This window comes from Blastomyces dermatitidis (genome assembly GCF_000003525.1).
Source record: "Blastomyces dermatitidis ER-3 genomic scaffold supercont1.8, whole genome shotgun sequence".
In the NCBI taxonomy this organism is placed as follows: domain Eukaryota; kingdom Fungi; phylum Ascomycota; class Eurotiomycetes; order Onygenales; family Ajellomycetaceae; genus Blastomyces; species Blastomyces dermatitidis.
In genome coordinates this window covers 1,089,406-1,111,788 of record NW_025544781.1, presented here as the reverse complement: position 1 = coordinate 1,111,788, position 22,383 = coordinate 1,089,406, and the positions used below count along the sequence as shown (strand labels likewise).

The 22,383-nt window shown below is 47.4% G+C and overlaps 9 protein-coding genes across 13 annotated transcripts; 4 read left to right on the top strand and 5 right to left on the bottom strand.

Moving 5' to 3' along the window:
* Positions 1-41: 41 nt before the first annotated feature.
* On the top strand, positions 42-1,726 carry BDCG_07161 (uncharacterized protein). The gene is made up of 4 exons (XM_045422938.1): positions 42-209; positions 333-499; positions 570-914; positions 988-1,726. The coding sequence occupies exons 1-4, from the start codon at positions 161-163 to the stop codon at positions 1,369-1,371; spliced, it is 945 nt and encodes a 314-aa protein (XP_045278456.1). The 5' UTR covers positions 42-160; the 3' UTR covers positions 1,372-1,726.
* A 144-nt stretch (positions 1,727-1,870) lies between these two features.
* Positions 1,871-4,306, top strand: BDCG_07160 (uncharacterized protein). Its single transcript, XM_045422937.1, has 4 exons — positions 1,871-2,234; positions 2,336-2,611; positions 2,705-2,906; positions 2,997-4,306. Exons 1-4 carry the CDS (start codon positions 2,055-2,057, stop codon positions 3,875-3,877), a joined length of 1,539 nt encoding a protein of 512 aa, XP_045278455.1. The 5' UTR covers positions 1,871-2,054; the 3' UTR covers positions 3,878-4,306.
* BDCG_07159 (uncharacterized protein) lies at positions 2,803-5,526 on the bottom strand. The gene is made up of 3 exons (XM_045422936.1): positions 5,504-5,526; positions 5,076-5,446; positions 2,803-4,859 (listed from the first exon to the last, which is right to left on the bottom strand). Exons 2-3 carry the CDS (start codon positions 5,188-5,190, stop codon positions 4,552-4,554), a joined length of 423 nt encoding a protein of 140 aa, XP_045278454.1. The 5' UTR covers positions 5,191-5,446; positions 5,504-5,526; the 3' UTR covers positions 2,803-4,551.
* A 912-nt stretch (positions 5,527-6,438) lies between these two features.
* On the bottom strand, positions 6,439-7,317 carry BDCG_07158 (uncharacterized protein; the record flags this gene model as incomplete). The annotated part of the gene is made up of 1 exon (XM_045422935.1): positions 6,439-7,317. One exon carries the CDS (start codon positions 7,315-7,317, stop codon positions 6,439-6,441), a length of 879 nt encoding a protein of 292 aa, XP_045278453.1.
* A 1,031-nt stretch (positions 7,318-8,348) lies between these two features.
* On the bottom strand, positions 8,349-9,622 carry BDCG_07157 (HVA22 domain membrane protein; the record flags this gene model as incomplete). The annotated part of the gene is made up of 3 exons (XM_045422934.1): positions 8,349-9,195; positions 9,294-9,443; positions 9,594-9,622. The coding sequence occupies 3 exons, from the start codon at positions 9,620-9,622 to the stop codon at positions 8,349-8,351; spliced, it is 1,026 nt and encodes a 341-aa protein (XP_045278452.1).
* A 626-nt stretch (positions 9,623-10,248) lies between these two features.
* On the bottom strand, positions 10,249-14,426 carry BDCG_07156 (MFS transporter, SIT family, siderophore-iron:H+ symporter). Its single transcript, XM_045422933.1, has 11 exons — positions 13,124-14,426; positions 12,951-13,034; positions 12,816-12,891; positions 12,684-12,748; positions 12,502-12,606; positions 12,348-12,441; positions 11,939-12,264; positions 11,811-11,868; positions 11,450-11,731; positions 11,307-11,366; positions 10,249-11,212 (listed from the first exon to the last, which is right to left on the bottom strand). The coding sequence occupies exons 1-11, from the start codon at positions 13,388-13,390 to the stop codon at positions 10,830-10,832; spliced, it is 1,800 nt and encodes a 599-aa protein (XP_045278451.1). The 5' UTR covers positions 13,391-14,426; the 3' UTR covers positions 10,249-10,829.
* A 194-nt stretch (positions 14,427-14,620) lies between these two features.
* On the top strand, positions 14,621-18,916 carry BDCG_07155. Of its 5 annotated transcripts, none has more exons than XM_045422929.1 (5): positions 14,621-14,807; positions 14,958-16,375; positions 16,608-16,784; positions 16,903-17,971; positions 18,287-18,916. In XM_045422929.1, the coding sequence occupies exons 3-4, from the start codon at positions 16,719-16,721 to the stop codon at positions 17,797-17,799; spliced, it is 963 nt and encodes a 320-aa protein (XP_045282013.1). In that variant the 5' UTR covers positions 14,621-14,807; positions 14,958-16,375; positions 16,608-16,718; the 3' UTR covers positions 17,800-17,971; positions 18,287-18,916. The 5 variants fall into 5 exon arrangements, with proteins under 5 accessions (XP_045282013.1, XP_045282014.1, XP_045282012.1 ...); XM_045422931.1 differs by having other exon boundaries at positions 14,643-14,807; positions 16,615-16,784; XM_045422928.1 differs by having other exon boundaries at positions 14,688-14,807; positions 14,958-14,961; positions 15,123-16,375; positions 16,903-18,906.
* BDCG_07154 (biotin holocarboxylase synthetase/biotin-protein ligase) lies at positions 18,707-22,302 on the bottom strand. The gene is made up of 4 exons (XM_045422927.1): positions 20,724-22,302; positions 20,091-20,672; positions 19,743-20,014; positions 18,707-19,659 (listed from the first exon to the last, which is right to left on the bottom strand). The coding sequence occupies exons 1-4, from the start codon at positions 21,467-21,469 to the stop codon at positions 19,145-19,147; spliced, it is 2,115 nt and encodes a 704-aa protein (XP_045278449.1). The 5' UTR covers positions 21,470-22,302; the 3' UTR covers positions 18,707-19,144.
* Positions 21,615-21,839, top strand: BDCG_07153 (uncharacterized protein; the record flags this gene model as incomplete). Its single annotated transcript, XM_045422926.1, has 1 exon — positions 21,615-21,839. One exon carries the CDS (start codon positions 21,615-21,617, stop codon positions 21,837-21,839), a length of 225 nt encoding a protein of 74 aa, XP_045278448.1.
* Positions 22,303-22,383: the final 81 nt, after the last annotated feature.

The following is a 22,383-nucleotide window of genomic DNA, read 5'->3' as shown; positions in this document are numbered from 1 at the left end:
TTGGCCACAGCATATCACATCTATCATCCCTACGAACAAGCTAGCAATTCATCTGCTAGAAATACAATCACTAACTAGTCCACTTCTCTCGATCAACCCAACCCTGCCCTAATTTCATAGCAGAAATCCAGTTTCAGAGAAAAACTAATACTCCGCAACCATGGCCGCAGCCAAGGAAGCTGTCTCATTCGACGAGATTATCCAGGCTGGTAAGTTATGGAAAGCTCTTGCCAACACCTGCCCTTTGTCTATTCGTCTTCTTTTGTTTTGGAGTAGAGAATATATTCAAAAACTAACGCCTTTCTTTCTTTCTTTTTTTTGAAAACCTCTAGCCCGCACGCGACGTAAGAAGCAAGCTTTGACGGATAAATTCTTCGAGGCTAAAAGGCGTTCCAGCGCACCAGGTTCGGGGCCAGGGTCAGGTTCAGGCGCAGGCGCGTTGGCCAACAGAGTGTCTGTAGTACCTGGCAGCCTTGCAAGTAGAGTGGGCATTGGAAAGGTACTCCTTTCTTTTTATTAGACGTTAGAACCTAGGCTCGACAACCCCAAGTAGCTAATAAGATACCCAGAGATCAGCTGCGCCGGTAGCGACGAGAAAACCGGCTGTGCCGACTCGTCCCGCCAGAAAGAACCGCAAGTTCTCCGATCTCATTACACAAAACAGCGGCCAAACGACCATCACGGATCGGGGACCAGGATTCAGCAAAGGAAGCGTGTCGGGACCTTGCGTCGTGCTGGGAAGTAACTTTGCGCCCGGCACCACCGCTGCAGATATCGTGTCCGCACTCGAACCAGTAGGAGGTGCAATTCTGGGCTGCAGGATTGTGTCTACGCACCCGGAAGTGACAGCTGAGATGACTTTTGAGGAAGGGAGTGGTGCTGAGAGCGTAGTTGCACGATTCAATAATCAAAAGGTATAGCGCATGTCACTTTACTCCATATCTGGTGTTGGTTTAGCTACTCCAGACAAACTAACACAACTTCAAGGCGGATGGAAGGATCCTCCATGTCCGGATAAAACCAGGACTGCAACCCCCTCCACAAATACCCGCCGAAACGAATACAGGCAGACTACGCCACCATCGGTCACAGCCCACTTTCGATAGCCTCCGCGAACAAGCGGACCGTGAGCGCCGCGAGCAACGACGCGCTGACCCCCAGGTACAAGACGGCCGTTACGGCTTCGATGATCGATCTCAGCAGCAACAGCACGCCGGAGTCGGTCGTGGAAGTAGAGATCAGCGAGGAGGTAGTGGATCAGGGAGGGATCGAAGCATGGGAAATGGCCGTGATACGGGACTCTACAGTGATCAAATGGTTATAGATGAACCGAGCCACGACTCACACTACCATGGGAGACGCGGGAGATAGTAGCTGTTTATGATCAGTTTTTCAATAACTCCTTGTGTTTGGCGATCATGGTATATGCCTGTTTTAACATTACGTCATGGAACTAACGAGACCGGGGCTATGGAGCCGTCATGGAATTTGGAGGATAAAAAGTATATGGGGCGCGAAATTTACGAATAAGTCTATATATTTTTAATTATTTCCCCCCTTTTTTTGGTTTGGTAATGGGCGCATATAGTTACCGGCTTCAGGTTTGATTACTTTAGCATATCAGAAAGGAGAAGGGGCTTGTCAGGTAGATTTTCTATTTTGTAAACTGAAATTTCATTGTATTGTATAATGAATTCATGGGGTTACTATGCGTGAACCTCTTTTGTCCTCTTGGATTTTTATATTTTTATTTTTATTCCTTACATTGGCGGATCCCCTAGTCGTGGATGGGCGAAGAAGGAACATTATAGTTTACAATCCAAATCAATGAAATTGAAATCATAGTAAGTATTATAAAAAGTATTTGATCCTGGTTTCCGTGCTTCGCGATGCGCGACTAAAATTGCGAGCGGGCGAATCTAGCGGGACCCAAGCCGCATATTTCTCGGTCTCCGAACTGTGAACTCCAAACACAAATTCCTCTCCTCCAAAAGCCTCCGCGCGGAAATTACACATACATCCGCCTACAGGAAAGCCACGGGGCTCGTTCAAAAATGAGCAATGGATCCGCTCTCCTGCTCTTAACGCGCCTACCAAAGGTTGGCCGGTTTCCTCAGTTGGCTGCTTCCAATGCGACAGTTCCTGTGCGATGGTCCTCCACCGCCGTCCCGAGCTCGACGACTCCACGACAATGGTCAACGCCACTGGCAAAATCGCTTGGTGAAGCTATAAGCGTACGTATCTCTTCCCATAATCCTATCCGATATTTCTTTAATAACAAAGAAAAGAGATGAGAATGAATTGATCTTCTGCTAAACGAGCTTGAATCCCACAGGTCACCGGCCCAGTATCCATCGCAGCGTACATGCGCCAATGCCTCACCTCCCCCGATGGCGGATATTACACCTCTCGCGGCCAGGAGGCTGAGGATACTGAGCTTTTTGGCACCAAGGGGGATTTCGTGACGTCACCGGAGATTTCTCAAATTTTTGGCGAGCTGTTGGGTATTTGGACCGTTGCGGAGTGGATGGGACAGGGGAGGAAGAGTGGTGGGGTGCAGATAATTGAGTTTGGACCGGGCAAGGGGACACTTATGGGGGATATGTTAAGGGTGAGTTTTCATTTTTGACTTTTTCTCTAATGGCATTTTGGGTAGTTTGGGATGTGGGCGATTGCTAATGACTTGGGGTGATGTCCATGGCAGTGCTTTCGAAATTTCAAGAGCTTTGCGTCTACGATTGAGGCTGTTTATCTGGTAGAAGCCAGCCCGGTGCTGCGGGAGGTTCAGCGGAAATTACTCTGCGGAGATGCACCTATGGAGGAGGTTGAGGCTGGGTATAAGAGCAAGAGTATACATCTGGGTGTCCCGATTGTTTGGGCAGAGCATATCAGTTTCCTCCCAGATGGTAAGTATATATTTCCTGCTCGACCCCATGGCATATCTATAGATGTTTGTGAGCATAATTGATTATTCCTCTCGCCTATCATACATCTAGAACCCGATAAAACCCCCTTCATTTTCGCCCACGAATTCTTCGACGCCCTACCCATACACGCCTTCCAATCTGTAGAAGTACCATCTCAGCCCCAGACCATTAACTCGCCCACTGGTCCTATCACTCTCCACCAATCGTCCGCTCCCTCTTCCTCCACTACCACCCAATGGAGAGAACTCGTTGTCTCGCCCAACCCAGAAACGCCAGAAGTGAAAAGCAGCAAGGAGCCCGAATTCCGCCTTTCACTCGCCAAGGCATCCACACCGTCCTCCCTCATCCTCCCCGAAATGTCGCCCCGGTACAAGGCCCTAAAATCAACTCCAGGGTCCACAATCGAGATCAGCCCGGAAAGCCAAACGTGCGTCCAAGACATCGCAAAGCGGATAGGAGGTGCGTTTACCTCCCCATCCTCCCCAGCGGCCACGGACGCGAAGAAGAATAAAGTCCCTTCCGGCGCCGCTCTTATCCTCGACTACGGCACCACCTCTACAATTCCCATAAACTCCCTCCGCGGCATCCGGAAACATCAGCTCGTTTCCCCCTTTGCCGCTCCCGGCCAGGTTGACGTTAGCGCCGATGTGGATTTCACGGCGCTGGCGGAGGCGGCGATTGATGCTAGTCCCGGCGTGGAGGTGTATGGGCCGACGGAACAAGGGGCGTTTTTAGAAGCCTTGGGGATTTCGGAGAGGGCGGCACAGTTGCTGAAGAAGGTGGAAGGGGAGGGCGATGAGGAGAAGAGGAAGCGGATTGAGAGTGGGTGGAAGCGCTTGGTGGAGAGAGGGGGGGGGGGCATGGGGAGACTATATAAGGCTTTGGCTATTGTGCCAGAGAGTGGGGGGAAGCGGAGGCCTGTTGGGTTCGGAGGGAGTGTTTTAGGGTAAGGTAAACCTTTTTGGAGGGTTTGGTTTGTATTTATATATGTAATTTCGTATGTATTATATATCCTTGATGTATTTTAATGCTGGATCTCTGGGTTTTTGGACGAATAGGGGCGGCAAAGATGGGTATCGTATTGAGTATTTCCCTCATGCTGGAATAACTAACCAATTCCAATTATCATGAGAAATCTTGTATTTTCAAAGATCCTATCATCTATCAGAGCTTGTTGTATAGGAAGCCACGAAGTTCTCTATAGAATGATTGGAGGAAGAAACAGCATCCGTTGTTGGAATGGCTCATGTCGAGCTTGTCTTGGCCGCCGGTTAATACTATTTCAACCCAGTCTTCGAATAATCGCTGTTAGGGACGTATACTAAGGAATGAAGATGTTTTGGCAAACCTGTGCGGGCTAGAAATGAAGGTAGTCTTCTTCCGCGTTTATTCTTTTTTTTAAACCATTGATCATCGTCCAGTGCCTATCGTGGCCGAAGTTCCGCAGTTGACGATTCGCATCGCGAGCCTCCAGGCGGGTGTAAACGAAACCAAATATTAAAACGTCGCATAACAGTTGTATATCGCGTAAAAAATTAAAAATAATAATTAAAAATAATTAAAAATAATAAAAATAAAAATTTTAAAAAAATACAACAACATCCTCCCTCTAGTGTAGGGCCCCTCAATCCTCCCAAATATCCTTAACATACCCCTGCGTCAGCCGTTGATCCTCCCCATACTTTTCCTGCCACCGGACAAAGCCCCCATCTAAAACAAACACGGTCTGCTTAGCACTCTCTTCCTTCCCCAGTACTTGTTCTCGTTCTCGTATGTATTTGAGTGCCGCAGAGGGACCGCGCTCTTGGCTCAGCGCGCAGTGGAAGACGACTTTCTCCTTGTCGCGTAGCGAGTTGATGAGCTCCGGCATGTGCCGGCCGAGAGTCGCGCTCGGCTGCCAGGTCGAAGTGAAGATGTGGCCGCCGACGTGATCTATAGCAATGACATTAGAGTCAGTAGGGTGGAACGGTTGTCGGTTGTGCTGTGAGCTTTAAAAAAAGAAAGGTGGGGGGGGTTGTTTGGAGAGGGGTATGGGTATCCGCGGGGTAAACTAAGGAGGATTATTCCTTTCTGTTGCGCAATATGCTTCTACGCCCATACAAAAGAAGAAAAGATAGGGCAAAAACTAGGAATGGAAACAGCTCTTACCTGAATCCCGTACATCTACTATCGCGAGTGTATTGGCGTTGGTAGGCGTGAGTAGCATGGCCGCGAGGGTATCGCGGCTCATCCGGGGTAGGTTGGCGATGGTGACGCGCGACATTATTGTGCAAAGTGAGGGAGACAATGAATAACGATGGAATTAACAGTAGATGAACGCTATGATAAGGAAGAAATCTAAAAGAATGAAGGTATTTTCATTTATTTGTTTCTAGTGTAAGGTAAGAAACGCGATTTTTGAATGTAGATGACTAACGACGGAGTAACTAAATAACGGTGAACGCGGTTAGAGGAAAGTTGAACATGAACATGGTTAGAAAATCAATGCTCGACTTCTGACCATGGTTTGGATTTATGACCTGTTTTTGAGTTAGTTTATTTATTTAATTAATTATTTATTGTTTTTTTGTCCTAACCTTAACTTCCGCGGGAACTCCGATATCATCATCATTGTTCAAGGTAAGTTAATTGTATAAATAAATATTTCTATAGTTACACGGGCTTGGGCTCATGTATTATTTACTCGTCAATTCGTGCCTGAGCCACGCGTTTCCCACAATACTCCCTCCTTGCGACATCCATATATATATATATATACCTTCTGCTGACAAGTGATCTTCTATCATCCAAAGAATCCTGCAGAATATGTCCTCATCGACCTTCTTACAGCGGCCCAAGTGATGCTCAAGATGATCAAAGAGAAATATACCGCCTCCCGGCATTTCCTTCCCCAATGACCATAATAAAACAGTATATACAGCGCCGATTCTCAAACCGCGCTGTCATTCTGTCCTTACCACCAATTCGACGCTGAGAAGGCCATATCTCAGAGCTCAAAGTTAAGGAACTCCGTCATCAATTTCCGGGATGAGAACCCCTAGCTCTATATTCAGTCTGCTTGAACTTACCACCTCTCAAATTCGGAGAAGGGGAAATGGCGGTAATTCTAATTGATTGAGTAATGGGCTTTGGTTAAATAAACACCATAAAAGAACTGAATGGAGGGAAGGGAATGAATTGAATTGATATCGAAGACTATATGCAAGTAGCTATGTTAACTCCAGACTGCACCTGGGCTGTTTCTAGCACTACTTCAGGCCTAAATCTGTAGTATCAAGTGAGGGTGAGATTCATATTTTGAAAAGTTGAATGGACCTTTCTCATCGTTGTCATTTTCCATTCTATGCCCGCATGAAGCCCAAAGGCAAAGAAAAACCCAGTCTATAACCATAACCAATAATCTAATAATAGTGATAACGAACTCCTGGAAGTCAACATGAAAAACAACCTGGCAAGCGCTGTACAAGAACCTCCTGATGTCACCATGAAGATAATGATATTTAATAACCATTTACCCAATCATCTCCTCATCAGTCACAATGCCATCCTTCTCCCCTCCCGCTCCCCCCTTCCCATTCCCATTCCCACTTCCACCCTCCAACCCCTCAAGCGGATTCAACACCGTCTCTCCCCTCCCCTCAGTGGCCGCCAGCTCCCGCACAGCCTGTGCCCGCCTCTCCTCCACCACCCGCAGCTCATCAGGCAACCACATCAACATGCGCCTCATCGCCTCCTCCTCCCTCGTCAACCACGCAAGCTTCTTCTCCGCCGCCTCGCGCGCACTATCCAGCCAGGCAAACTTATCCTCCACGCTCTTCTCCCAACTATCCAGCTCTACCTGTCGTGTTTCCAGCGCGCGCAGTTGGGCTAGGAGGTCCTGTCGCCGTGCGGTTCCCGTCTGTTTCTGCTGGTGCTGCTGATGGTCATCGTCGCGGCCAGAGAAGCCAGAAATGCCACACATTCCTTCCATCACCTCGAACCCAAACATGCTAGGCCCGGGCTGTCCCGCATATCTAAAGCTCGCATCATCGTCAAAAGCAGTAGCATTGCTTCGATTGTCCAGCGAACTCAGGGTCGTGGAGAATTTGCCCGGCTCCCTTTTCCGCGCTTCATCTAGCTTTTGGCGTTTATGGCTACTGCTACTACTCTGATTCTCTGAAGGGGAGCGGGGGTGTACTCTTCCCGATGCCTGGTATATGTACGATCTTGGGTGCTTTTGTGGGAGCGGCGGCGGGTATTCAAGGGACGCGTCTCTCTCCACTTGCTGCTGCTGCCGCTGTGATTCGGCTTCTAGCTCTTGTTTTGTTGAATCTATTGCTGCGGCGGGAAGGGGTTCGATCTTTTTCGGTAGTGTCGGACGCCTTCTCTGTCGTTGAGGGAACCGAATCATCTTTATTTTTTATTTTTTTTGTCTGTTCTAGATGGAATTTTGTTAATAAAAGAGCCGAGAGAGGGTAGGATATCGTTGAGACACGGTAAGTACGAGATGGAAGAAGGTATGTTCATGTTCGTGTTTCATATTCACTGGATGAAATGTCTCGAAGTTCTAATCCACAGGGACATAATTCACTGTACGCACCTTTCAAAAAACAAAAAGTACAAAAGATGCTGGAATTCAATGAAGGGGTAGAGAATGTGATTGTGATTCCTCCCGTAAACGCATATGTAGAGCGTTTGGGGGGAGGGCGGCGGGGGGCGGGGGATGGCGACTGTATGGGATGTAGACGTGCGCACCGGCGGGTACTTTGATAGATATAGTAAATAACTATACTTCCCTGTTCATCGTATAAGATATGGAAAATATATATATATTCGGCGTATTCCCTTCACTGCAGAATCAAAAGAGACCGTCTTAGAGACGGGGAAACAATATCGGGGTGAGAAGGGGAGATAAAGGAAGGAGCTGAGAGCTCTAGAGATTCACACACACACATACACGCTATGGCTTGCCTCGCATACAACCTCTATGCTTCCACCATCTTCCCGTATGATCAGCTATATAGTATTGCTGTAAAATCGCCGAGGTAGGTAGGTAGGTAGGTAGGTAGGTATCTTTGAAGTGTGTGTGCTGGGTAAGTCCAAGTCTACCCAGCTAGATATATCAGGGGCAGCCATGTCTGATAATAGCATTGTGGATTTATCTGCGTTCGCGCCTTTGGTCCCCTGGGTCGGGTCGTGTGCGAGGAAACAACCGCCATTGGGGCGATGAATATAATCGAAAGGGTATATCAACTCATGAATTCATGATATACGATCTTTGATTTCTAGTACATGTGGACAAGACATGTACGTATATATGCGCCACCGGCAACACAAGGGATGACAGCAAACACCATAAAAGTTAAAAAATAAGAACAAGGGAAGCATTAAAACAGGGAATAAGAAAAATCCGCACTAGATACGAAAAGCCGATAACCCTCTCTACCGATAAACGCCCGAAGCCCTCGCAATCTCCTCCACAGACCTCCTCGCAAAATCCGCCACATCATCCCCCCCCTTCCTCCGGTGTGGGCTGCGCGAATGATGCCTCCCCTCCCTGCCCCCCGCCAAAAACTCCTCATGCTCAATATTCTCAAACGAAACATCACTCCGATTCTTCCTCAGCCCCGCTCCCCGCTCATACTCATCATACCCACTACTCCCATACGCCAAATCATCCTGATCACTACTAACCCCGACACCCCTCGGATCCAACCGCAGGTTCCGCTGCTCGCGATCAAACGCCGATAAAAGGACCCCAAGCCGCTCCTTCTGCGACGCGATATACTCCGCCTGCTCCGCCTTCGACGCCGTGGCAATGCTATCAGGAATCAGCTTGCCGCTGGCGCTAAGCTCCTCAGCCTGCATGTCTCTGGTTTTCCCCGAGGCGGCTGCTGACCCCACAGCGGTGGCCAGCAGGGAGTACAGATCCGCAGCGGGGCCGGCAAGTGAGGATGCGGCACCCGCGGCGCCAGGGATGGTGAAGCGGGATAGTAAGGATTGGGCGAAACCCGCTGCTCCGGCTGCCGGCGGTGGTTGCGGGGGAGGAGGGGCGGTGGTGGGTAGGCCGAGGACCTTTTCGCGAATGAAGTCGATGGCTTTGTAGAGGTACTCGAGGCCGGCGGATTTGGCGCTGTCGTGTGCTTGGCTGATGAATTGTTCGATTTCACGCTCGTAGAGGAGGAGGAAGGGGTCGATGTATTGCTGGTAGAGCAGCTTGGCGCCTTGGGTTTGCGGGAGGACGAGGTAGGAGAGGGCGAAGAGGCGGATCCAGCTGTAAAATGGGAACCTGTATTGAAGTGCGCCGGGGTTAGTGTTTACACAAAACAGAACAAGTACCTAACGTGCCGGGGGTTTGATTGGGTGTTTTCTAGCACTGTAACATACCATCTGACGATGAAATATGTCCAGGATTCAACCAGCAACACTATAGACATTACAACCCAATACATAAGCCATGGTGCCAATTGGGAAGGGTCGGAGGTTCGGAGTGCTTTGTAAGATGCGAAGATAGGGAAGAGGATGGTGAGCGCGGAGCTATAGGCGAAGCGGAAAAAGAAGTCCGGTCAGTATTTTTGATCGCTAGGAGGCTTATTGTGGGCTTGATCGTAAAACCTTTAGAGCTATATATATAAAACCAGAGCTCCAATATCAATCAGGTCAAGCATCAGAGAGCGGGAGACTCACGATAGTAAATCCGCAATGATGCCAAACATTGTAGGCAGATTGGCCAACCGGTCTAGGATTAAAACAGAAAAAGAAAAGGGGAAAAAAGAAAAGAAAAAAAAGAAAATATATAGGATCCCAGATCTTGCTTCAATGGGAATATATATACTCCGTAGAGCCCTAGAAAAAGACAAGCAGGGCGGAAGTGTAGAAGCGGAAGACTGTGTAGTTTGCAAGAGCGGCAGAGTCAAGGCCAGAATAATAATCGAGACCCGCTGCAAAGACAGCTGCTAGATCACCGGATGTGTCCCTTAACCACCCTGTTTCTCCAGAACTATCGCGAGTAATAATCGCTGGCAGCGAGGGAATGTGTGATGTGATGGGCAGCGGGGGATGGATCTGGCTGGGGGGGGCTGGGGCTTTTTGGGGGGGGGGGGTGGAAGTTGAACCGTTATAGTTAGTTGCTTGTCGTCATAGGGTTTGCTTGGGGGTTGAATTAGGTTAGTCTAGCGCTTGGCCCAGTCGGTCGGGAGACTTCCCGTTTGGCCTCGGCTATTAACTTAGGGCTGGGCCTTGCTTGGTAGCTGAGAACGATTTGTATAGCCTGTCATAGCTATATCTATCTATACAATACCGCATTAATGTAGGTACTTGCCTTGTTATCCTTGGGGTCGCACTGACACTCAAATTGGCCATGGCTAGTTACTACTATATAGTATGGAAGTTTCATGTCACGGAACGAACTACTCTCTATATTTTATATGCCACTCATTCACCTTGACTAGGTGCTGAATGCTAGTAAGGATATAATGATAAGAATATAACTCGCCGCTTATGACTGAAATCCGAGTTTCATAGGGGCCTGCAAAATATTTGCTTTGTGAGGACTGGATATCATTATAAAAAAAAATAAAAAAAATAAGACATTAATATTAGAGTTATATCATATCAGAAAACATAGGGAATCATCTAGAACTCGGGAATCGTATATAAACAGGAAACCATTTGGAAAAGCACTGGAAACCACCCAAAACCTGTACCCAAAACCATCCGAAGCCGTTTGAACTCAATAAATCAATATACATCCTCTTCCATGGACAGTATCTATAAATAAACATCAAAAGGGGCATCGTTGAAAACAAACAAAAACAAACAATATGAAGGGAGTAAGGCTTTTAACCGGGGATCTTGAAAAAAGAGAAAAAGAAAATAGAAAAAAGAAAACCAAAAGAATAAAACAAATAAACCCTCACACAATCATCTCGAACTCTCTTCCTCAGCCGACGAGATCGATAGCTTCTCCGCATCCTCAAGACTCTGAGTCTTTCCCAGAACGGGGTCACGGAGCAATACGGCAAAGACGACCAACAGCACACTGAGGCAAATACCAGTAATGCACAGCAGCCTTTGGACATGACGATAGGCATCAATAACGCCATCGCGGACTGGCGTGCCAACGGGATATTCCGAAGCAAATCCAAACGGGTTGCCGTATATCGTGCCCGCGTCAATAATGTCACCGACTCGGTCCTTGATAGTGCCCGGAAGCACTTGGTTCCAGATTGCGCCAGAGATAGCGTTGCCGACTGCGCTGCCGATGTTGTAGCTTGCGAGGTACAAGCCGGTGATAACGGCCACGTCTATGTGAAGGGTTAGTTGGATTTGTAACAAGGGTGCCTTTTGATTGTGGTTGTTGTTTGTTGTCACGGACTGAGGAAGAGAGGGGGTACTTACGTTCATGTTTCGTTGCAGCTTGGATACTTGCTTGGGCGGAATAGGGAAATAAACCCCCAGCTTTGAATAGGAGATTAGCATTGTCAATATTAAATCTGGTGGGGGGTGTTTTGGGGTTGAATTGAGCTGTGAGTTGGACTTACCAATACCGAGCAAGACCTGAGCACCAATAATCCCGGACTGATTAGCTCCGCTCGTTCCTCCACGGAAGTAAATGAGGAGACCGAATGCCACGATGAAAAGAAGTGTTCCGGAGATGATAAGGGCCTTAAGCCGGCGAATCTTCATGACAAGTAGGCCGGCGATACAACCTGTGATGACAGATGCAAAGCTGTACAGGGACGTGATACGGGTGGCACTTTTGATTGACTCGTCAAAGGCAACAATTAACACCGTAAACAGGAAGTCTCCCTGAAGATACCATGCTGTGGAATGGTAAAGTAAAAAAGGATGGAAGATTAGCCTAGGCTCCAGAATCTTTCAGAGAACTTGAGTGGTCCTTACCGGTGTTAAGCATCATTGCAAGTCCAAGAGCAGCCCAGACCGCGCGGTCTTTCAGAAGCTGGGAGCAAAGCTGTGTTAGTACTTAAAGAAGACGGCAAATATCGAATATAAATGGTGTGAGGGCTTACTTTAAATGGAAGCATGGGATGTTTGCAATTCTTTTCCCAGAGAATGAAGGCAGGAATGCAACAAAACCCAACGACAAGTGGTGCGATCACCTTGGCCTTTGCCCATTGGGTCTCTACTCCACCGGCAAGAGTAAAAGGGACAAGGATAAGCGCCAAAATGGCAATCAAAAGGATGATGCCGATTACATCCAACTGCCAGAAGAGAGCTTTTGAAAGCTGGCGAGCACCCATAAGCTCATACGAGCTTTTGTACTTCTCAAGAGCGCCATCTCTCTTTGCTCTTCTATGGACGATGAATAGAGATATGATCAAGGGCAGGCAGCAAACTATAAACTATGTTAGTTTTCTTTTCTGATCCTACTTTTCCCTTTGCGCGGAGAGTAGATTGTAAGGATGGAAGTTAAAATACCTGGGTAAATGATTGCCCACATTCCAATACCCCATTGCCAAGTTGTAGTGGCCAAAACAGCATTCGTGACATCTCCGCTCACCCACGTATTGATCTAGGACCGGTTAGTGGATATTTTTGAACCCAGAACGAATCATCAAAGGTTCAAACTTACAAGGAATGGTAATGCGGGAATGTAAGAGAAAAATAGACGGGATCGAAGAGATGTTGTGTCGGCAATCAGAACCTCTACAAGCAACATGATGCCAGTGTATCCAATCTTTTTGAAAAAGAAAAACCAGGGTTAGATTTTAGTGGGCACAAAGAGTTGCAGTGACATGGAACATATTATCTCACTTGATATAGGACAGCACCGGCGCAGAATGATTGCACATTAGTCGCGCAAGCTTCAACAATGGTACCTATAATTATCGTAAGCTAAATCTGCAAGTAGAAGCATTTTCCGTCAAAGTGAAGAATATCACGTACCAATGATATAGAATACAATAGTAACAGAGATAACCTCCGCGCGACCAAACACATCAGCAATTTTTGCGATGGTTGGCTAGATATGGAGTAATCAGTATCACAGTATCTATATGCTTGACTAAAGAAGGAACATACCTGGGCAGCAGCACCAATGACGCCTCGTAGAACATTAACTGTTGCTAACAAGCTATGTTCGGCATATGAAGCAACGGCATAAGGCTTTTGCGGTGATATTCAGTTAGTACTTTGGATTTTTCTCTTTTTTTTGGCAACAGATGCTCTCCAGTGGGGAAAAGACGTTGACGAACCTGATAGGTGTAACGAATCGTCCCGTCCAAGCCATAAGCATAGGCGAGAAGGAATATACCAAAAAAGAACATGATACGATCTGGAAGCGTGAAGTAACGAGAAATAACCTCGATCCGCGCAACACCAGGACTTTTCTCTCCCAGGAGAACCGGCGACTGGTCATCCTGGCCTGCGTTTCCGGGGTCAGCTGCAGGGTGCTTCTCTTTCATATCGACCTCCACCGGCTGCGGAGGCATGGCCTCCTTGCTGTCCTCAGCAGCTCCCATGGTGAATCAACGGAGAGTCGCGGAGTGAAAAGTCCAAGTAATTAATGAGACAGATAACAGTTAAAAGCAACTGTTGGATAGATAGGATTCGAGTAGTTATCGAATGGTTAGGTCTGGGTGGTTATTGCGCAGATGCGATCCAGGTAGTTATTGAGTAGAGACGATCAAGGTGGTAATTGAATAGACAAGATCCAAGTATTTACTGAAGTAGATATAGGCGAGTTGATCGACGTAAGCAAGCAATCCTTCGGTTTATGAAGAGGAAAAGAAACAAAGGGCCAATTCCGGGCTCGGATGCGGGCATGGGGCTGCATTTTAAAGATCCCTCGACGCATCAAAAGGAAACCAGGACCTGACAGCACTAGATAAAGCCGGTAAAACCCTAACATTGTCCTGTGTTTGGGAAGCGATCCAACAGGCTTTCTTCTTTTCTTTTTTTCCCTGCCTTGAGTTCAACCTTAAGCACAGCTGGGTTTTGTCGCGCATCTTCCTTCTACAGCAGGGAGCTTGGGAGGGGGGAGAAATTTTTATCAGATGCGGCTAGGCCTTTTCGGCGTATCTGATGGGAGATTGATAATGCCGCAGCCAACCAGAGGCCGAGATCAGTTTTCTAGCCCTGGCAAACTGGTGGCAAGCCCCCGCAGTACTTGACAGTAGCAGGGTTCCATGCGTTTAGTGCTGCTTAGCTCCTGAACTCTCCGTAGCATAGCGGCGTAGCTTCAGAAACTTCCCAGACCGCGAACTCAATCCAGTCCAACGATCGGCTCGCTTGCGGGATTATTATGCATAGTCATAGAATACCCCTCCGTCAATCCAAGTTCCTCGGTCAGAATAAACACGTTTACTGATGTGATGTGACTGCAGGGAAGAGCGGTGGTATTGTGGGATCGAGGCCTTTGAGCCACCCAGAATCCTACATGTACATGTACATGTACAGTACATCATGTATACATGACTACCGAGGTCTGAACTGCCAAATCGCCATCTATAGCCTACATGTGACCGCAAGTTGAAACCCAAAGAGGTTAAAATAAATTAACTTGGAACTATGTGTGTTGAGATCGGGCTATTATTTATTTGCTTGTCGACGATGTTTATGCGGGCAGAAGGTTAGGGTTTGCGCAACTCTAACCCTAATCAGATCCTGTAACTAGGGCTCTGACGTAACTAGTCAACTGGGATAAGCTCTTCCAACGCCTCCAACCACGGAACTCTCAGTAATATATGGGCCGACAATTATTAACTACTGCAACAAAAGCCTAATTCGCAGTCGGAAAAAGCTAGACTTCATTTTTATACACTTTTTGCCTACTAGTAGGTTGCCCTGGAAAGGATCTCTCGAGGTTGTGCACCCCATGCCTACCCTACCTAGAACATACCGTTGAGCAGGTATGCTCTGGCTTCATCGTTCCAATAGGTGAGGAGATACATTTCAGCAGTGAATGAAACTTAACGCTCTTAGAGAGTTAATTACTCGGGAATCTTCTAGAGTTTAAATATAGGATTCTATCTTGGATCGAGTTTGCTAACGGCGGTTTCGATGAGCGTTATATTGAGCGTTATACAGGATTGTTCGTATTACCTTCTAAATACCCCAGGAACTGGATACCTTTGTCACGCGAGAAAGTATCATTTTATGGAATTCTCAACGCCATATACTCTCGCAAGATTCCTACTATTTCCTCCTTCCCCTCTCCTTGACTTCGGCTGCTAATCATAACACCCGGATCAGTAACCAGTCTAGACCGATTCATGGAGCTCCGTGTCTGCCCTCTCTCGATTTTCGTGTCCTGTGGATTTTGAAGGATTAGGATTTCCAATCCTTTCAATCCTCTGGTTTCGGACTCACGAGTGTCCAGGGAAAAATAATAACAACAACTTTGATCTAAAGTGAATTTTCTCACAATATTATCTTCCAAACGCTATGCGGATGATAAATTTTGCATGATTGAGTTTTTATGCCAACGTTTTATGACATCAAATCTAACCCTTTGCAAATATTCCACGATGATGTGAGGATCTGATAGTTCTCGATGGGGAATTTGGGTTCGACTATCATAGGTAATTCGTGGCGCGCAGCTGAAGGAAGCTAGCTACATACATGTAGCTATGGCCGACGGATGGGGAAGAACTGTACTCTATTTAAACTTCTGCACCGTTCTCAGATTAAAAGTCAAAGTTTGGCGATTTGGGTTGTCGCCATCGTCCACGGGTGGTATATATATGTCGTCAAATTTCGTGCTGGCAGAAAACATACTTTGACTCGGGAAATAGATTATCCCGCTGACTGGAATCGGAGTGGTTGAATCTTGTTCAAATAAGAAGGGCTGGACGAGGGAGTGCAGAAGAAGGATGGAGAAATGTCGATTAGCACTAACTTGTCACTAGGCTTGTGTGTCGTGAAATTCTCACCTGCGGTGTACTGATGATGCCTTCAGAATGTAATTCCCTTGGTGTCATTTGCATCCCCTATCTTCGTTACGGCGTTGATGGCTGAATGGCGAAACCCAACTAGGTTGTGATAATGGGTCAAAACAGAAATGGAAGTAAAATAAATTACTATTAGTCTTCCATTTATACCAGCCTAATGGCTTGATAATCATAGCTATAGCTATAGTTATGTCCTGTTTATCTGTTGATGATGGTTGCATGATGCGGTAGATAAGATAAACCTGGCATAAATTGTCTTGGCACCAGCAGAATAACCAACGTCATTGAATGCATCAACATCCCTCCTTCTCCAGCCCATATAACGCATACTATAGACAAACCAACCTGGCTTCAATATAGACTGTGGCCCATCTATTTTTCCATAGCTTTCCTGACAAGCTGTATTCTTCCACTGCCTAACACTCATTTCTGCGACTCCTTCAACCTCGGCAGGCCAACCCAGAAGCCAAGAGAACGCCACTCACGAGCGCCTCGCCCGACTTGCAACCGCGCAATTCCGCAACAACTTGTTTCCACGACACATAGCTGCTTATCGTCAGTTTTTTTTTCTTTTTTTTCTTTTTTTTCTTTTGTTGACTCTAAGCCCGGGATTTAGAGTGGTGCCATTTGTTCTCAGAAAGCTTCTCTATAAATAGCGGGCTCTAGGAAATCTGCCAGCGCACACCAAGTACCGGCCCTTTGTGGCATGTGGGAATATTAACTCTGACCAATTTGTTGTACCATATCTGCTAGAATTTTGTCTGCCTCGTATATTAACAGTCGATAGAAAATAGACATCTAGACAGAAAAGAGAGGGAAAAGGAAAAAAACCGCAAGAACCCTTTTAGGGAAACTCATTTCGACGCACTACGTTCTTCCCCGGTTTCGACTCCCAACAATGTGCATAGCTCTCGTTTCAACCGCTCACCCCTCCTACCCACTAATTCTAATCGATAATCGGGATGTATGTATAAGATCTCCCTTGATAAACCCTCCCAATTCCTATACTCATCACGCTTACCCAGACTGTCCCAAATGTCTCTAATGATATCTTATATCTATACCATACTAACATCAACTAGGAATTCCTCCACCGCCCGACAGCCCCCGCAAGCTGGTGGCCCGACGGCAAATCCCATGTCCTAGGTTCTCGAGACCTAGCACGAGAAGTCCACGGAACCTGGCTAGGTGTCACACAGCAAGGCCGCATCGCGGTGCTGACAAACTACCGCGAAGACCCCGATAAGCAAGTAGTGGGCGTGCGTAGCAGAGGCTCCATCGTCAACTCATTCCTCGAATTGCCTCCAGACAGTACAATAAGCGCCAAGGAGTATGCCGAGGAGCTGGTTTCAAGCGGCGAAGCCCAGCTGGCTGGCGGCTTCAGTCTGGCCTGCGGCAACGTACGGGGCCCCTTGGCTGTTGTGTCCAACCGCGTCTCGGCAGCGGATGGTATTGAGTGGATAGCAACTGAAAAGGGGCAGACGGTCGGGCTGAGCAATACGGCATTTGGAGACCGGTCGTGGCGGAAGATTGTGGATGGGGAGAGGCTTCTAAAGGAGGCGATTGATACCTCTGTGAAACTGGACGAGGGCGAAGATGCGTTTGTGCAGCGATTGCTGGGGTTGCTGAGTAGGGATACGCTACCGAGATTGCGCGAGGGGGGGAATTTAGAGACGTATATCAATCTGCTGCGCGAGAGTATCTTCATCCCAGTTATTGGGGACGATGCCGAGATTAAACATACCGTCGACCAAGTGTGTGCATCGAAGCTGCGGGAGAAGGTTGACGTGGTGGCTAATGGGCCGATGGATCATCATGCGTATATGAAGGGTTTGTATGGGACGCAGACACAGACGGTTGTTCTTGTGCATGAATCTGGGCGGGTGAAGTATTTTGAGCGGACGCTGTATAACGACCAGGCAGAGCAGATTCCCATTGGAAAGGGGGATAGATCCTTCGAGTTTACTGTTGAGGAGTAAATCCCTGCCCTTAAAAAAAAGAAAATCGGATTTGAATAAACCTAAGTGATCTATTCTGTCCATTGATTCGTGTACCCATTGAGCTACGAGGAGAGTGTACGATGAACTTTTTGCCTTTGGTTGGTTTGCTATGAAATAAAAATCCAATATTACTACTCCGTATGTAGGAAAGGTATGGAAGCCCACGAAGAAAAAAGCTCACCAGCAGAATTTTATCATTCCCAATCACACCTGCATGGCTAATATCAGGTCACCCCTTTTCAGCAACATTTTCTCATCTCTTTGCCCCCTACAAGCACCACAACTCACCCCTCCTCTGGCCCCCGCTTTCTTTCACCCTAATAAGACCTATTCCCAAAAGGAAGCGGGAAATAAAGGGCCTAGGCTCACCCAGCGAGACATCACTTCAATTTTGCCCTTTCTATTTCGCGAGAAAACGCTACACAGCATACCTATACCATACACCATCTAACAATACATTTACCAGAAAGAGACAATCGATATTTACCCGTTACAAAGAGAAAGAAAGGGAAAAAAAAAAACAGGCGAAGGAAGCAAGATCCTCTACATCTCTCTCTCTACTACCCCTTTTCTCCATCATAAACGCAAACGCGAACAATACGTGGTGTATACATTTTCAAAGAACGTGAATTGCCAGGAGACTTGCCAGATGAAAAGGGGTAAAAGAGGTATTCCTGTCATATATTGTATATTGTATATTGTATATTGTCTATACATATAATCTCCCTTACTCTGCCTAGTTGTTGATGGATAATGTTACAAATGAACAAAACCAATAAAGATATTTCACTTTTTTCCATTTCAACTCATCACTTCCTATTTTTTTGATTCTTTTTATTTTGATTTCCAAACCTGTTCAAGATTTCACTTTTGGTTTTTTGGGGCAGTTTTCATTATTGGTTCATCTTCTAGTATTTTTCGAGGGAACACACGTAGATGGGGAAAAGAGAAGAGGGCGATGGGTCAATTGATACGAGAGACTTTTGAGCTTTTAAGAAAAAATACACTTTGTCAATACATCATATATATATTCCCCTATGTTAAGGGGGCGATAAAGGAATAAAAATCCGACGAAAGGCATTTTTTACGAGGAACAGAGAGTATAATATGTATCTCTACATCTAGAACCGCAACGATCAACATCTCGCTACAGGGGGTTAACATGAAAAATCCCTCAAAGCATCACGTAACTACATAAGTGGTTGTATCACGGCATTCATTTACCTGAATCGCACCGAGGCTCATCCACCACGTCCGTCTGCAGTACAAGGATAGCTCATTCCCATATCCTATTCACATCCCCCCATATTACCTCCAACCCAACTCAAACCTTCCTCTTAATCAACCCTTTGAAGAAATCAAAACTGTTACTATCACTCTGCAACTCCCACATCTTTCCCGTGGGGCGGTCCTCCCACCCCAACTCCTCCGCCACAAGTAAGCCATAATCACCCGTAATTCCCTTGATACGCGCACGCACCCCACCTTCCGCCTCCAGGGTGACGATCTGATCCATATGCAGCCAGTCTGCGTAGTACGAGTCGAAGAAATACTGATCGAAGCCCGTGCGCAGGAATCGGGTATACAAGGACTCGAAGGTGGTGAGGATGCGGGCGAGGAGTTTCTCGAGGGTAAGTGGCGGTAGCTTTTTATTGGTGGGTGATTTTTGCTCGAGAGCGGATAGGAGGGCGTTTAGGGAGGTGGTCGGGGAAGGGTTTAGGGCGTTTATGCCGATGCCGACGACGGCGATGTACTCTGCGGAGGAGTAGTGGGCGTTTACGAGGATGCCGGTTATTTTTGTGTAGGATTTGGAGTCAGGTTGGGTAGGGTCCAGAGCGTCTGTGGAGTTAAATGGGGATTGGATTAGATGGTTATTAACGGAGAGCATTGGAAAGGGGAGGGGCGGGAGAGGCCATGTTTACAGATATCATTTGGCCATTTCAGCTTTATTGGCATATTTTCGTATCCGTTATCATAGCTCTTGATGGCCTGGGCGATAGCGATGGCGGCGATATACTGTATAAACACCACGGGAGCACGTGCCATTTTCTCAACGGCATGTTTGACGACAGCTGAAAACATTAGTTGACCGGATGGCGAGACCCAGACGTTAGACCCGCGGCCCCTTCCGGCCACTTGGACTGTTGCAGTAGCCACGAACCCATGTGGGAGTCTCCGTAGTAGTTGGGTGTTCCTATAGTTTGTGTAAGCAGGCGGACATTGCCTTTTAGAAGGAGAGCGAAAATCAGGGCGGGCTGTGAAGTCCATACTTCTCTAGGAGGGTACTTGTGCTCGTGACGACCTCTCCGTACAATATATTTGAGCCGAATTCGTGAATATGCTCTTTCGACTGTGCGCGGTACTCTTTGAGATTTCCGTAGAATGCGTGGTGGTTGAAGCAAGGGGTAGCCTTAGACGACGGAATGTCGTCATGGACAACTACTTCTTTAATAATAGAATTATTATCGACAACTTTGTCAGAATCGTCTCCTTGATCAGTTTTCGCAGTTTCTGCAGGTAGGGATTCAGCTAGGTCTCTCATGCCCATGGACGATGGTTTCTCGAGATGAAAAGTGTCCGCATCATCTTTGATATACTCCTCTCCATCAGTCACGGTAATGATATCTCGAAGGGCAGAGAGCAGCCCAACAACCCCCTGAGGACTCAGAGAGGAGAGATGCAGTCTGGATAACGATGGCACAGGGGCTGAGTCTTGGGTAACCTGAAGGCCCAACTTCGTCAAACAAGCCTTCAAAAACTCCACCCTCGCTTCATCGTCTGCAGCCAAGGCATCGACGACTTTATCATATTCGGGGCCATCTGCCTTCCTGTCGAGATTGGAAGCAGCAAACCTGGACTTCGTCAGTACCCAGCTATCAATCGGCTTTGCAGGGAATACAAACTCGGGATGAGCCCCAGTTAGAATTGCTGCCCCCTCGCCCACCTTACAGTAGACAATCGCAGCGGAGCCCTCTCCGGAATCCACGCTGAGATCTTCTGTGTAACTTGCAAGAACCTCTACACCCTGGTCCGCGTATTTAGGCGCATCAACAAAAACGCCCCCGCCATTATAATAAGCCTTGAAGACCTCCGGCACAGACCCAAACGCCGGTGCAGATTTTGATATCTTGAGCTCCGCGGCTCGAGCACCATACTCACTATCGTAAACAAATCCGGGAAAAGCGCACCCTCGACAGGTCCCGGGAAAGAAGGCCAGCTCCCTGTCACCGACAACTTCCAGTTTCTTGTTCCCGACCTCGAATTCACATCGTTTGCTGGCAAAGTAACCGCCAGCGCAAAACCCCAGGTATGCCCCACCCCGCTGGACGAATTGACCAATTCTCTGGTTACCTTCTCCGTTGAGAGTCCGACAATACGGCAGGTCCGCGCCACCGGGCATTACCAGCAGCGCGCAGGAAGCAGTCCAAGGCTCGTTGACGATCATCTCCCCCGTGACGGGGATCACGGCGTAGTTCGCAGACAGGAGCCGGCGGAGAGAGTAGAGACAGTGGCGGACGGCATCGACAGTAGTTCCATTTCCTGGAGCAGCGGGGGTCAGAATATTGCCTTTCCAATCAGAGTAGGTTTGCGCACCGGAGTAGACCAGCACGTTCAACCTTTTGGAAAGGAGGACGGGGTTGGTGGCCATTTTGTAGTAGTGAAGTAGATGGTTCCTCCGCGTGGTGGGGAAATTGTTCTAAGTACGAATCAATTTGTTTTATATCGATCTCCGGCCACAGAACCTCCACAGTCTTTACTTCTCTCCAAACCACAGCAAAAGAAACTTCCTCGCAATGTCCAAATCAGAGAACAATCCGCCGGTAACGCAGACAGTGGACGATGATGAACCTGATGAATGGTATGAACCCTCTCTTCTCCGTCTCCTGGGGCCAGGGAACAAGGTCTCCGCTTTGGACTGGTCGGCTAACGCTCCAATCCAATTCTGTAGGGACAAGCGGATCTTCAGCACCGGATGCGCAGGTAAGACGGCGACCCTTTTTAAAGACGGCAAGGGGTGATGCTAACGAGAGGCCATTGGGGACAACAGCGGAGCAGCTGAAGATGAACGATTGCTACTACGAGAAGAGAGACTGGCGAGCATGTAAAAAAGAAGTACGTCCAAGGCTTTTTGGCCGCCGAGCGCTTTCTCAACCCCGCCAGGCTATTATTTATGCGCCCCAGCTTAAACTCCAGTACATCCACTGTATCTCGTAACACATGCATGCTGAGTACATTAGAAGGCTATATAAATACTGACTTAGTCCTGTTTCAATCTACAGATGGAGGCGTTCCGGGAATGCTGGAAACGCCATGGCAATGAGCAGCGAACGGAGTCAAAAGACTCTTGACTGGAGGGAAAGGATAGGCGTAATTGGATCTGTGTAAAAGGAAATCCCCCACTCTGTGTATTATCTCTCTATGTATATTACTATTATATTCTGGTTTCCCCGTCTTTCAATTGATGTTTTCTCTCATAGAAATCTAAATATTTAACGCTTTTAATAAATATTTAAATATTTATCTCTATGTCACGGGATCTAGCTTCCACCTCCAAGCTCCAAA